At 34.2% G+C, this 12,719-nt stretch overlaps 1 protein-coding gene across 1 annotated transcript; it reads left to right on the forward strand.

The window, feature by feature from the left end:
* The first annotated feature begins 70 nt into the window (after positions 1 to 70).
* LOC118272081 (protein disulfide-isomerase A3) lies at positions 71 to 12,634 on the forward strand. The gene is made up of 9 exons (XM_035588412.2): positions 71 to 355; positions 446 to 654; positions 1,772 to 2,000; positions 7,578 to 7,694; positions 8,607 to 8,739; positions 9,732 to 9,892; positions 11,494 to 11,725; positions 12,007 to 12,144; positions 12,287 to 12,634. Exons 1-9 carry the CDS (start codon positions 207 to 209, stop codon positions 12,389 to 12,391), a joined length of 1,473 nt encoding a protein of 490 aa, XP_035444305.2. The 5' UTR covers positions 71 to 206; the 3' UTR covers positions 12,392 to 12,634.
* The last annotated feature ends 85 nt before the right edge of the window (positions 12,635 to 12,719 follow it).

Here is a 12,719-nt window from a genome sequence, read left to right on the forward strand (position 1 = left end):
TGACACATTATGTTTAACAATTTCAGAACGCAACAAAAATAAACCAATCAGAATCAGCCAACGCTGTGCCGGCAAGTGTCATCATCGGCATCATACGTGTATTTTTCCGGTCCTTGTCCTTTCGGGCTCTGCATACTTTTCTCAGCTTCACTTGGACGGCGAAGAATCGCGCACGGATCTATAGAAGTGCCGATAAAAAATTAAAAATGTTGGGGTCACTAAAAATTGTTTTATTATTAGGTGTAATTTATTTATGTAGAGCTGCCGAAGAAGATGTATTGGATCTTACAGATTCCGACTTTTCGTCGGTGTTGAGCCAACATGATACTGCTCTTGTCATGTTTTACGCACCATGGTGAGTAATTAATGATTTATCGTAACTGTAAACTTATGAATGGCGTTTAATGAGCTGGTTGTTTGATTTGCGTGTGTAATTGTTGGTTAGGTGCGGTCATTGTAAGAGATTGAAGCCGGAGTACGCGGTAGCGGCCGGCGTGCTAAAGAACGATGACCCTCCTGTCGCGCTGGCGAAGGTAGACTGTACCGAGGGTGGCAAGAGCACATGTGAGCAGTTCTCAGTGTCTGGATACCCCACACTGAAGATCTTCAGAAAGGGAGAAGTTTCCCAGGAGTACAATGGCCCCAGGGAATCAAGTAAGTTCTAGAACAATTTATTGATTTTTATTACATGAACTACATCTCTAATATTAATTAATCTGTGAAGGTAGTATGATAACTTATCTGTACTGCATACACAAACAATGAAAGGGTTTATAGAAAATATTTTTAATATAAGTATCTAATAAGTATTTTTTTAACAACCAATTCTAACTTGATTCTGGTAGGTAAAGAAATTTGTTTTCAACACAATTCTTATATGAAATATCTTTTATCTGGTTAACATATTCACCTTTAATACAAAACAAATATCATCTTATAAGTCATCAAACCATTTACTTTAAATAGAAAGTTACCTTTACAAACTTACATCCCACTCAATCATTCATAATTTCTCTGAATGAATAAAAAGCATTATAAACCTTATTGTATTTTGGTAACTGATTCCCACACACATACATTCCATGTAAAGTGAGATAGCAACACTATTTTTTATAACAATTGTCAATTTGAAATAGTTACCATTGCATAGACAATACCCACATACACACTAATATTGTAAATAGGAAAGTTTGTATGTTTGTTTGTCTGTCAATCAAGCTGAAACTACTGAACAAATTTTGATGAAACTTGGTATACTGACAGGGTATGAGCTGACTTGGGTGATAGGATACTTTTACCTCACAGGAATGTTGGTGAAGCCGCTGGCAAAAACAAGTATAAAATATATAAAATAGTATTTGCTGAATATTAGTTTTATAGCACTTTTTATCAGTCCTCCCAAAACAGGAAAGTAAAAAGCTAAATATCTAATTTTATTCATTAATGTTGTTAGGGACAGATAAAAGCACTTGTATCAATTTCCTGTTGTATTGATAACTTAATTGTACAATACATACAACACCAGATTTAAAAGGCTACAAACTAATATGAGTTATAATGGATGCTAATAAGATTTATGTTGTTTTGTCCAAATTAAATAAATAAATAAAAATTGATTTAACAACGTGATAGTTAATGTTATTGCTTTATTATAATAAAATTATACATTTTATAGTGTGCTTAAATATTCATTCCTTCTCACTCACATTATATTTTTATATTTTAAAATATAAATATAAACCTAACCATCCTCTTTACATTTTGTCCACAGACGGCATTGTGAAATACATGCGCGCTCAAGTCGGGCCCAGCTCTAAGGAACTGAAGACTGTTGCTGATTACGAAGCATTCCTGAAGAAGGATGAGGTGCTCGTCATCGGCTTCTTCGAGAAGGAGACTGATCTTAAGGGTGATTTCGTTAAGACTGCTGACAAGATGCGTGAAGAAGTCACCTTTGCACACACTTCTGCTAAGGAGGTCCTTGACAAGGCTGGATACAAGTAAGTTTATTATCTAGACACACGGCAGTGTGTCCGCCAAGTTCGAGCAAAAAACCGACACACCGGCCGTGGGTTATATTACACGAACCATTTCGGGCCAAGTTCGACCCATCTATAACTCAAAATCTATTTTATCTACGCATATGAAATTTCTAGTATCTGTCGAGATCTACTTACTTATCTAAAATACAAAATTTCATTAATGTACCTATTGTAGGTCTTGAGATATTGACGTCAGAAAATCGCTATTTTTACTATACACTCACTGACTGACTCACTCATCAAAAACCTAGACCACTTCCAATGGTCGTATTGACTTGAAATTTGGCATGGAGGTAGGTCTTTAGGTCAAGGTAAAGGAAAAAATCTGAAAATGGCCAAGTGTGAGTCGGTTTTAAAAATAATGAAGGTGTAAATTCATACCCCTAAGGAACTAAAACAAAAAAATTATCTATATCTTCCAATGGTCGTACCGACCTAAAATTCGTTACGAAGGTTTGTATTTAGTCAAAGTAAAGTAAAATAAGAAAAAAAGAAAATAAACCTTACAAAAATAAATGAAATCCCACCCAAAACATAAATGTGAAAGGCTGCCAAGTTCGATAATATTGGAATGCTTCGCCTATAAAAGAAGTGAGATCTAAATAAGTACCAAGTTCCATACACAGACCTCAGTTAAAAATGATATAACTTGGCAAGTTTTAATAGAAAATTATATACTTGACTCATTGCGTTTAGTAGGTTTATAACAAAGTGTGTGAAAACTTGCCAACTTGTTATATCATTTTTAACTGTGGTCTGTGTATGGAACTTGGTACTTATTTAGATCTCACTTCTTTTATAGGCGAAGCATTCCAATATTATCGAACTTGGCAGCCTTTCACATTTATGTTTTGGGTGGGATTATTTTATCCAACAGGGTCTTACCTTAATTAACAAAAAATCACGATTTACTCACATACATCAGTGGAGAGAAGCTCTACTAGTTTCGAACCACAGATGGGCTCTTCATCATGAGCAGCGTGTGCAGACGAAGTGACGTCGCCTTGTCTACTCTTGGCTAACTAGTAGAGCTTTTCTCCATTAATGTGCGTGAGAGAACCGTGATTTTCAGTTAATCTTACCCTAATGTCAAATCAAAAAGTCTATAATTCGGATTTGGGTATAAAATCCCAAACAAACTAAAGAGACGTCCAAATCAGTTGTCCAGCTAAAATCATTAATCTACTATAATCTGAAACTTATAAGAAGCATTTCTTTTAAGCCACGTCATTTATCACATTTGAAATGCTACCCCATTACAATATAAGTTTGTTACTTACCATTCCATGGTCAGTACTTATTTGAATTGCATTTTTATCTATGGTATTTATTATTTATGGTCTACCCTACTATTTATGCTATCTGTTTATCAACATCTGGTATGAAATAAAGTTACAACTAGTAATTATTTTAAAAATTCCGTGACGAAGTATTTATTCATACATTTAATATTAAAATAAACTAGAAAAGGTACTAGTTTTCACCAAGTATAAAATTATATTACAGCAAATTGATTTACAAAAGCTTTAGACTGATTTTTCAACAGATAAGTTTAAAATTGACATTTGACAGTTTTAAGTATTGAAGATTACTAATATTAGCCAACTTCAAAAAAGGAGGTTTTCAGTTTGACCTGGATGTATGTGCATGTTAGTGCGCGATAATCTCGCGCTTGGCCGAACCGATATTGATGCGATTTTACAGATTTAGGAGAAGGATTTAGGGATATTACCTCACTTATAAAAATGGAGGCGGTAAAAAAATTTAAGGTGGTTCCCTCTTTTTAAAAAACGTTTAATTTATGACTGATTTACAAGTTTTTTTAAAATCAATTTCCAATAAAGGGTCCGTGAAAGCTGAAATTAGTAGGTAATTGCTTTATTGAAATGTACATTATTACTAAGTAACACTATTTAAACAGTTTGCACAAGTGTTTAACCAACCTTCATCATTGAATACTAAGTTATATTATTCTTATGTGTACACAAATGTTCTTAACAAGTTACTTTTTAACCTAATAACATTTTTACATAACTACCTAAACTTTTAACCTTTTTTTCTGACATAAAACTTATTTGACATTCATTTCATATTGATAACATACTCTGTGATACATGTTATCACTTCATTTGTTTATCTGTACAAGTTTATTTTATTAAAGTTCCTCTTATTATGTAAAGTTCTATACGTGATGTGGACTAAACGGTCTCGCCTGAGTATATTCGGTTGTTTTTTATTAATAGTTAAAGTTATAATAATAGTTATAGTCGTCACTTAGGAGTCTGAAAGAGTGCAGCCGAAGTAAGAGTGTAACTAGTCTCATAGATGTTGAAAAAAGGCGATGTTATATTATACATTTTTAAAAACAATGTTTTTAGAATTTATACAAATCAAGAATAGTCTGTACAACACAGGAAACATAAGTTAAACTTGATTTAAGTAGTTGGTAAATTGATAATGTTGTGACAAGGGTCCCCTATCGTAATGTTGAACAATGTACCAAAAAGATTCATGATGATAAATCTAATCTGACACGATTTATAGTCTGTAGTTCCAATAATATAGATAATACTTTTATTTATTTATTAATATATCTATTTATAAAATAAGTTGCTAGCTATAGTTAAGGTATAAATACCAATAAAATTATCACAAGCACAAGATAAGCGTTTTGCAAAGCACCGATACTAATGCTTAGGCACTACAATTAATTCATTTAAAATATTATGACTGAAATTTCAAATTATAAAGTCCAATAACGCGTTAACCGACATAGAAATCAAGATCCGCAAAATGAAACCTTATATTGTATTAAACTAATTACAAAATCGGAAATAAAACATCCTTTAAAAAATTAATGTCTGTATACTATTGTAATATGTATATGTGTGGTAATTAATAGGTGTGAAACTGCAGCAAATTGCATCACAACGGTGAAACTGAACTAAATTGTCCTCGTCCGTGACTCCACGTCATGTATTGATATAATCGTGATCATTATAGTACTGGCACGAGCACATCAAGCTACTCAATTTCGTCTAATAGGTAAAATAGACTTTATCTTTTTGTTTTATAGTCGAAAATTTATTAATGTTCCCCTATTAAATGAGCTTTTTGGTTCACTGCTAATAAATACTTAATTAAACTGAGTTTGGTACTCAGACAATGTTCACGATATAACCGCATTGACGTAACGTAAAATATTTAAAAACCACGTGTGCTGTATAGAGTGGCTTTCAAAAGACAGGTTTACACGCACGGTATAATTTACATTAATATTCCACCGCGTTGAATATGTCGTTCATCGACAATTAAATGTTCACTTTATAGCACGAATGTGTTCTTTACAATAATTCGAATTTACTGTCCAGTAAGTACTAATTAATTATTATATACTAGTACAATTATATATTAGTACGAATAATAATTGGTTACTTATCTTTACTTATGTCATTAAATTATATTTAGTCTTATAAGTTAGTCTATTTCAATTCAGCGTGAGCACTTCAGCTTTATAACTTAACACTTTGTACTACCTAAAAGTAAAAGTTAGGTGTGTAGACTTCCCCAATCACACTACCAGAATAATCATTTTTTTCTGAATCTTATAAGAAACTCGAGTCAGCTGACAATAGTGACAGTCTAGAGTAGGTAATGTAATGTAACACTTTCTGTTGTATTATACAGGCTAGTAATATACAGGAGTTCAGTTATATTCCTAAAAAAAAAGTAATATTCACATGGAACCGATTTTCAATAGTTCACTGTAGACGCACAGTTGTGCTCTACTTTGAGTTAAGTCTGTTTATCTTACTTTCAAATTACTGTGACGGACTCTTAAACGATTTCCTACGTTTCATGTTCGGTTCAATAAGTAGTAAGAATTCAAATCAGTTTTCTAGCGCATATACAATATGATCAATAAGTTTATTTAACAGTACATTCTGCTACCATCCGTTAGATAATTCGAGATCTAGAATTAAAAACATACTTCTCCGAATGTCGAAAACATGTAGGTGGCTCATCAGCATCACATACAAATATTTTATGAATATGTTCATAAAAATTTGTTCGGATATTACTCAAATTCCTCTTTATGTCTCTTAATTCGTATTTATTATCTTTTTTATCCCCTAAAATGGGTAAGTAGGCGGATACAATTTTTGCGTTACTGCTATAGCAGGAAAATGCAAAGTCTCTTCGTAGGAGGTTCTAATATGCTGCCTTACTGCACATTGTTTATGCTTTGTGCAGTAGGTACAGGCGTACAGGTGTCAGATACCCTTGTCTCGCGTACACAAAGTCGGTTAGTAACTGTTCCGAACTCCATAATCAACTGTAAAAACAATGGCACCATTACATTAAGAATTTACGTTTCCTTTATGTAACGTTTTTAATATACTTACCTACAGATGATAAATATGTGGTTTTTGTTACAATGGTAATGGAAAATAGCTGCAAGTGGAATTAACTTTAATGAATAATATAACAAAACTAATGCTTTCTGTCTTATAGTTCAACCTAATTTGAGTCTTGATTATCTCTTCTTTAAAATCCATTTTACCTAGTAATCGAAAGTTTAGACAACGATATAGTCCATACGCTATTTCAAAAATAGGCTATCGAATCGAACACCATCCCATTATAGATTGTACTAACTTACGATAAAAATCTTGTAAACTTTTCCTCGTGGGAAGAACAATGGTGCTTATAATAGTGTTGATTAAATATTTTACCATCAACGGCTACAAAATCAATGATATTATGACCAGTTTCCATGACAAACTATCTACCATAAAGTCTTTAGAAACAATAGGATAACGTATCATCGTAAAGTCATTGGACTATGACAATCAATAGACATTATTTAGCACTTCATTACTAAACTTGATGTTTGTATTTGCAATTCTATTCATTTCATTGCATGCAAAATTTGACTTACAATCACGAATCAAAGTCAAAGTCAAAGTCAAAGCATTTATTTCAATTAATCCTAAATAAGGCACTTTTGAAACGTCAAATTGAATTGTCCGTCAGTCTGTCTGTCAGTGAAGCTAGGCGCTCGTTCCAAAGTGTATATAACGTGAATATAACGTTAGAGCATCCGCATTTCAAACATCAAGTACATAGTGCCTAACTTTATGTAAGTTAAACTGTGGTATATTATATTGTACGTATCTATTACGTTATTACAGGCCTTTTTATTTTTCATTAGGCCGATTCAAATAGGACTATAGAATAGACTCAAGTCCATAATATACTTACTCGATCTGTCCTTACACACAAGGGGTTACTTAACTATAAAAATATCGTTATGCGGCCGATACATAATGGCGCTCTGATTGGCCGGCTCGAATAAACCAACCAATCAGAGCGCCGAACGCGCTCTCGTTTCGATTACTTTAAACGTAAAGCAAACTCGTACTAAGGATACAGAACTTCATATTTCAACCTACTTCATCAACAAACCTGTCAAGTACAGGTAAAATTATGTGCGTATGTAATATTAACACGTTTGTATTGTATTGTCAACAGGAACGACGTTGTATTGTTCCGTCCCAAACGCCTGCAGAACAAGTTTGAGGACTCGTCCGTCGTGTACAAGGGAGAGCCTGAGACCTACTCACTCAAGGCTTTCATCAAGGAGAACTTGTGAGTTTGTTTAATATGATATTGTCTTATTTAGTCTATATTTCTGAACCAATACTACTTTCAAACCTTCAAGAAAAAAGCCTAATCCTTTTTAAAAGGCCGGCAACGCACCTGTGACTCCTCTGGTGTCCATGGGCGGCGCTGATCGCTTACCATCAAATGACCCTTAGTGTAAGCTAGTTTACCACCTATTCCATAAAAAAAAAATATGTTATGACTATGTATAAAAACTTAGATTTGGGTAAATTGTTTCATGGGGCAAATGTAACGTTTCCATTCTTTATGTGAGTGTTGATCACGTGATTGAAGTAATCAGCGTAGCTAATGACATGGACACCTGTGTCATATTTATACAGGTGATTCATTAACAAGGCAATTTCATTTTAAATAGAGTACTTATACTCTGTCTATTCTAATAAAATTTCGTCAGCCTACAAAATGAAACTGTTTTGATAATTTCTGATAAATTCTTATCGACAACTGTACATTGCATATTTATTTATCGGATCGGATATCAAGTGACTCTTGTATTAAAATAGGTGCCATATAACCTAGATTCCTAATCCTTATTACAGTTACAAGGTGACAATGTAATGCTAATTTAAATTTTGGACTAGTAAGATGTTAAATCCTTTCAAAAATTGCCGGCATAAACCTTTAAAAGTTAAATATATAACATTACAACTTATGACGGGATATTTACCATGTTTATTTCCCCCCTCCATGTCTATAAGTTTCCGATATTTCGTCTCGAATGAACTCAAATATCCCGTCTTAAGCTCTAATGGTAGTGTTAGTGACCATGTCAGTTTAAAAACTTATATAGCAAATACATATGCTATAAATATCAATAAAAGTTATGCCACTAGAATTAATAAAAGGAATCTTCTAATAATTATATGGTATTCACAGCCACGGTCTGGTCGGCATCCGCCAGAAGGACAACATCCGTGACTTCACCGATCCCCTGGTGGTCGCCTACTACGATGTGGACTACGTCAAGAACCCCAAGGGCACCAACTACTGGAGGAACCGCGTGCTCAAGGTATGTCGTTCTAGAATATTCTATGTCAATAAGAATATCGCTTCAAGCTTCCTTGTGCGAACTGCTAAGGAGTTTAATGGATAATCTGGGTGTCTTCAAGGCCCGAGTGAGTAGGTTGCTTACGGGCAGACTTGCTCCATCGTAGGCCGCATCATCGCTTACCAGCCGAGATATCGGCCAAACGTCGACCCATCAAATATATGTATATAATAAAATCACTCTGTGGATATGATAGCAGTACATACACAAGTTCAAGATTCCTATTTCTCAACACTAGCAACTATACTGCTATTATGATGTTTCGTGCTATTACTGAAATAGTAAACAATTTTTTTCTGTGTTGATCAACTTCTAAATTAGTCTCAAATTGTCTAAGATATCTGTCCAAAACAATAAGACATGATAAATGGATGTTTATTACAATAACATAATTCTTTGACAATATAGAGATACATTAATAAATAAAGTTAAGAAAATATAATAAGTTCTACAGACAATAACTATCCACATGTTAAGTTCTCTTTGAGGAACTAATTATGAATGAGTGTTAGCCATTGTAACATTTATCTTAATTAGAAATTGTATGGTTCATTATCCATGCTTACTACACTAAGGAGGTACAATATTAACGTTGAGCATAAAAATAACTTCATAACTATGCCAAACATTTCTTTATTCTTACCTTGTACAATTTAGGCTCGTTATGTACCTTGTAAAACGTAAACATCATTCCGTGTCGTGAAAAATCGATTCACAAAGCATGGAAATAGCTAAATCACACAATTGTAACGTATTTTTGATGATGAAGAACAGAAATCTAGAAAATTCCCAAATGCTTGTAAAAATGATGGAGAATAATGCAACCTGAACTAGCTCTTCTTTCTTCCTGACTATTCCCAAATATTCGCAACAAAACTACTTGTTCAGTAGCTTCTGTGCTCAGTGATGTCTTTGAGGTTTTAATCTAAAGGTTTCTATTTACTTGTATCCAGGTTGCCAAGGAGCAGACAGAGGTTACATTCGCAGTGAGCGACAAGGACGACTTCACCCACGAACTGAATGAGTACGGCATTGACTACGCCAAGGGTGACAAGCCAGTCGTCGCCGGCCGTGACGCTGATGGCAACAAGTTTGTCATGTCCGCCGAGTTCAGGTAACACACTATTTAGTACTTACTATCTTTATAATTAATATTTTCTAGAACCTTCTTACACTATTTCTGATTATAGAGGTAAGTCGACCATACGCTGATTATTAGTATTAGTTCCTGAAACAATTCTTAGTCGTTGAACACATTGAACGCCGTGGTGGTCACCGGTGACCGACGTTAGCGGAGGATTTGCCTTCAACAGTTTTCTATTGGCAGTCAAAGACTTAAAAAAAGTGGAATGTAGAAACCGCGTGGTGGAGCTAGTTCTAAATACAATATACTTGCGATAATGCGAGATGAAAAAAACAGTAATAACTATTAATATACCTACCTAAATTATTCGTATAAACATAGTCCACCAAGTAGCAACTTTTACTTGTTTCAGTGTATATACAAATTTATTAATTGTACTACTAATGTTATCAACGTGCGCCTACCAATTTGTCACAGCGTCAGTTATTACTCCCAAACATTTTGCATGTATCTCCTTTTTGATGCTGATTTTAATAATTTTGACACTGTTTTTCGATTAAAGTTTTGATTAAATTGATAACCGATATGTCTATGTTTCTTTTGTAATTAATGTTGTTTTAGTTTCTATAAATGTTGGGAATTACAATGAACAAGTCCAGCGTGCTTCCATGCTCATTTCGTAGTGGTGAAAATTGAAATATTATAATTGTCAGAACAAAATACATTTAAACCCAGGACTGTAATTTTTACCCTGTTTACAAACAGAGTACAAATTTTATTTATAGCTTAAACATAAGTTAGTCATTCTTCAAGCTGAATCATTAGCTTCAGTTAATTACAAGAATGACTTACTTTCCGGTATGACAACTAAGGCGTATTAAATATCTACAGGACTGACATGAACACGTAACTTAACGTTGCAAAAAGCAATTTTCGCGAATGATGCCATTGACATGATATCACTGATGTTATTAATACGCAAGAATTCCTACCAACAAGTGTAAAAGTTGTTTGTAAACACCTAAACAGGGATAAATTAATTAAACAAACTTTTTGGACTTTTGCCAACACTCCAGACCACGTCGAGAGAAAGAAAACTCGTTCGGTATAAACTAAGTTAAAATATAAAGAGATGTAATTCCTATGTTTATGGAACTGAACTGAATATTTTTACGGTTGTGTTATCGCATTGAACTGGTTCTTACGATTGTTTTACGCCCCGTTAACTTTGTTTAAAGCATTACTTCGCTGTAATGATAAGCAGCCGCTGTTTATTGACTGTCGAAGTTCTTTGGTTTAAATGCTATTATATGTATGAATTGTGCACTCATACGAAATCATCTCGTTTATAACATAAATGTAACTAAAGTAAGAAATATACACCTACCTTTCTTCTCTCCAATTCATTAAACACAATTAGAGACACATGCGTGAAACAGTCACAATTTTCAATTCAAGCAAAATAATCAGCGTTTTAAAACCCGCAATAAACTCACAACAACGCAACGTCAACACATTTCAAAATATCAAAGACAGACCAACTGGAAATTTTGACGTTAAAAATGTTTCAATCAATTTACTTCAATGAAATTATTAAAAATGCCAACTTCAACACTTTCTGTTTTTTCCAGCATTGAAAACCTGTTGGCCTTCACAAAGGATCTGCTCGACGGTAAATTGGAGCCCTTCGTCAAGTCTGAGCCTGTTCCTGAGAGCAATGATGGACCAGTGAAGGTAGCTGTCGGCAAGAACTTCAAGGAGCTGGTCACCGACAGTGGACGTGATGCCCTCATCGAGTTCTACGCCCCATGGTGCGGACATTGCCAGAAACTCGCTCCAGTGTGGGACGAGCTTGGTGAAAAGGTAAGATCAATGTTGAAACAGATTAGAGATTGACTCAGAATAGAAAGTCCTTAACATTGATACAAAATCGTTACTAAGTAATGGTTTAAGTAAGCATTAAATTTGTAGCAGTAAGTAATAAAAGTAGTTAAAGTCTTGTAAATATGTTCTAGTGAATCTTGTTGCAGTGGTTGTATACGCATACCAAACTCTACTTGGTTCAATGAATGTTTGAATTTCAGTTATCACATAGGTATTGCTTATTTCGAAATGCTAATAAAAAAATATGTTTTGGTTAACAGCTCAAGGACGAGGCTGTGGACATCGTGAAGATCGACGCGACCGCCAACGACTGGCCCAAGTCGCAGTTCGACGTGTCCGGTTTCCCCACCATCTACTGGAAGCCCGCTGACAACTCCAAGAAACCCGTCAGATACAATGTGAGTTAAACTTTGTTTTTTTGTGACATTTCAGGAAACACTAAAAAAATACTCAAAATCTAATAAAATTTCACTATATTTTAAAACCTGTCAAGTTCAATTCAGTACTCTGTTTTAATACTCATGTAATATATTATTCCAGGGTGGCCGTGCTCTCGAAGATTTCGTCAAGTATGTAGCTGAACAAGCTTCCAGCGAGCTCAACGGCTGGGACAGAAAGGGCAAGCCCAAGAAGGAAGAGCTCTAAAGAGTTGTGATGTAAAACTTTCCATGAAAGATCTGTGTGAGAGTGGAGTGTGAGAGTGTGGGTGCATGCGTTATATAGAACCACTGGCATGTCAACTTGTCCATATCCCATCCCAGTGATGTCGCCCGAGTAGACATGTTGGTGGTATAAATCTATTTTAGATTTATCTAAATACAGTAATTTTGAATGCATTTCTTTATATAGTGTCGGTGGAATAACAAATAAATTAGGTTGTATTTATAAGCTGTGGTTTTATTTCAAACATATTTTTATTATCAAGGAAGATAATATTGCTAATTTATGCCAACCATTCGAACATTTAGAACCC

This window comes from Spodoptera frugiperda, chromosome 15 (assembly GCF_023101765.2).
Source record: "Spodoptera frugiperda isolate SF20-4 chromosome 15, AGI-APGP_CSIRO_Sfru_2.0, whole genome shotgun sequence".
In the NCBI taxonomy this organism is placed as follows: domain Eukaryota; kingdom Metazoa; phylum Arthropoda; class Insecta; order Lepidoptera; family Noctuidae; genus Spodoptera; species Spodoptera frugiperda.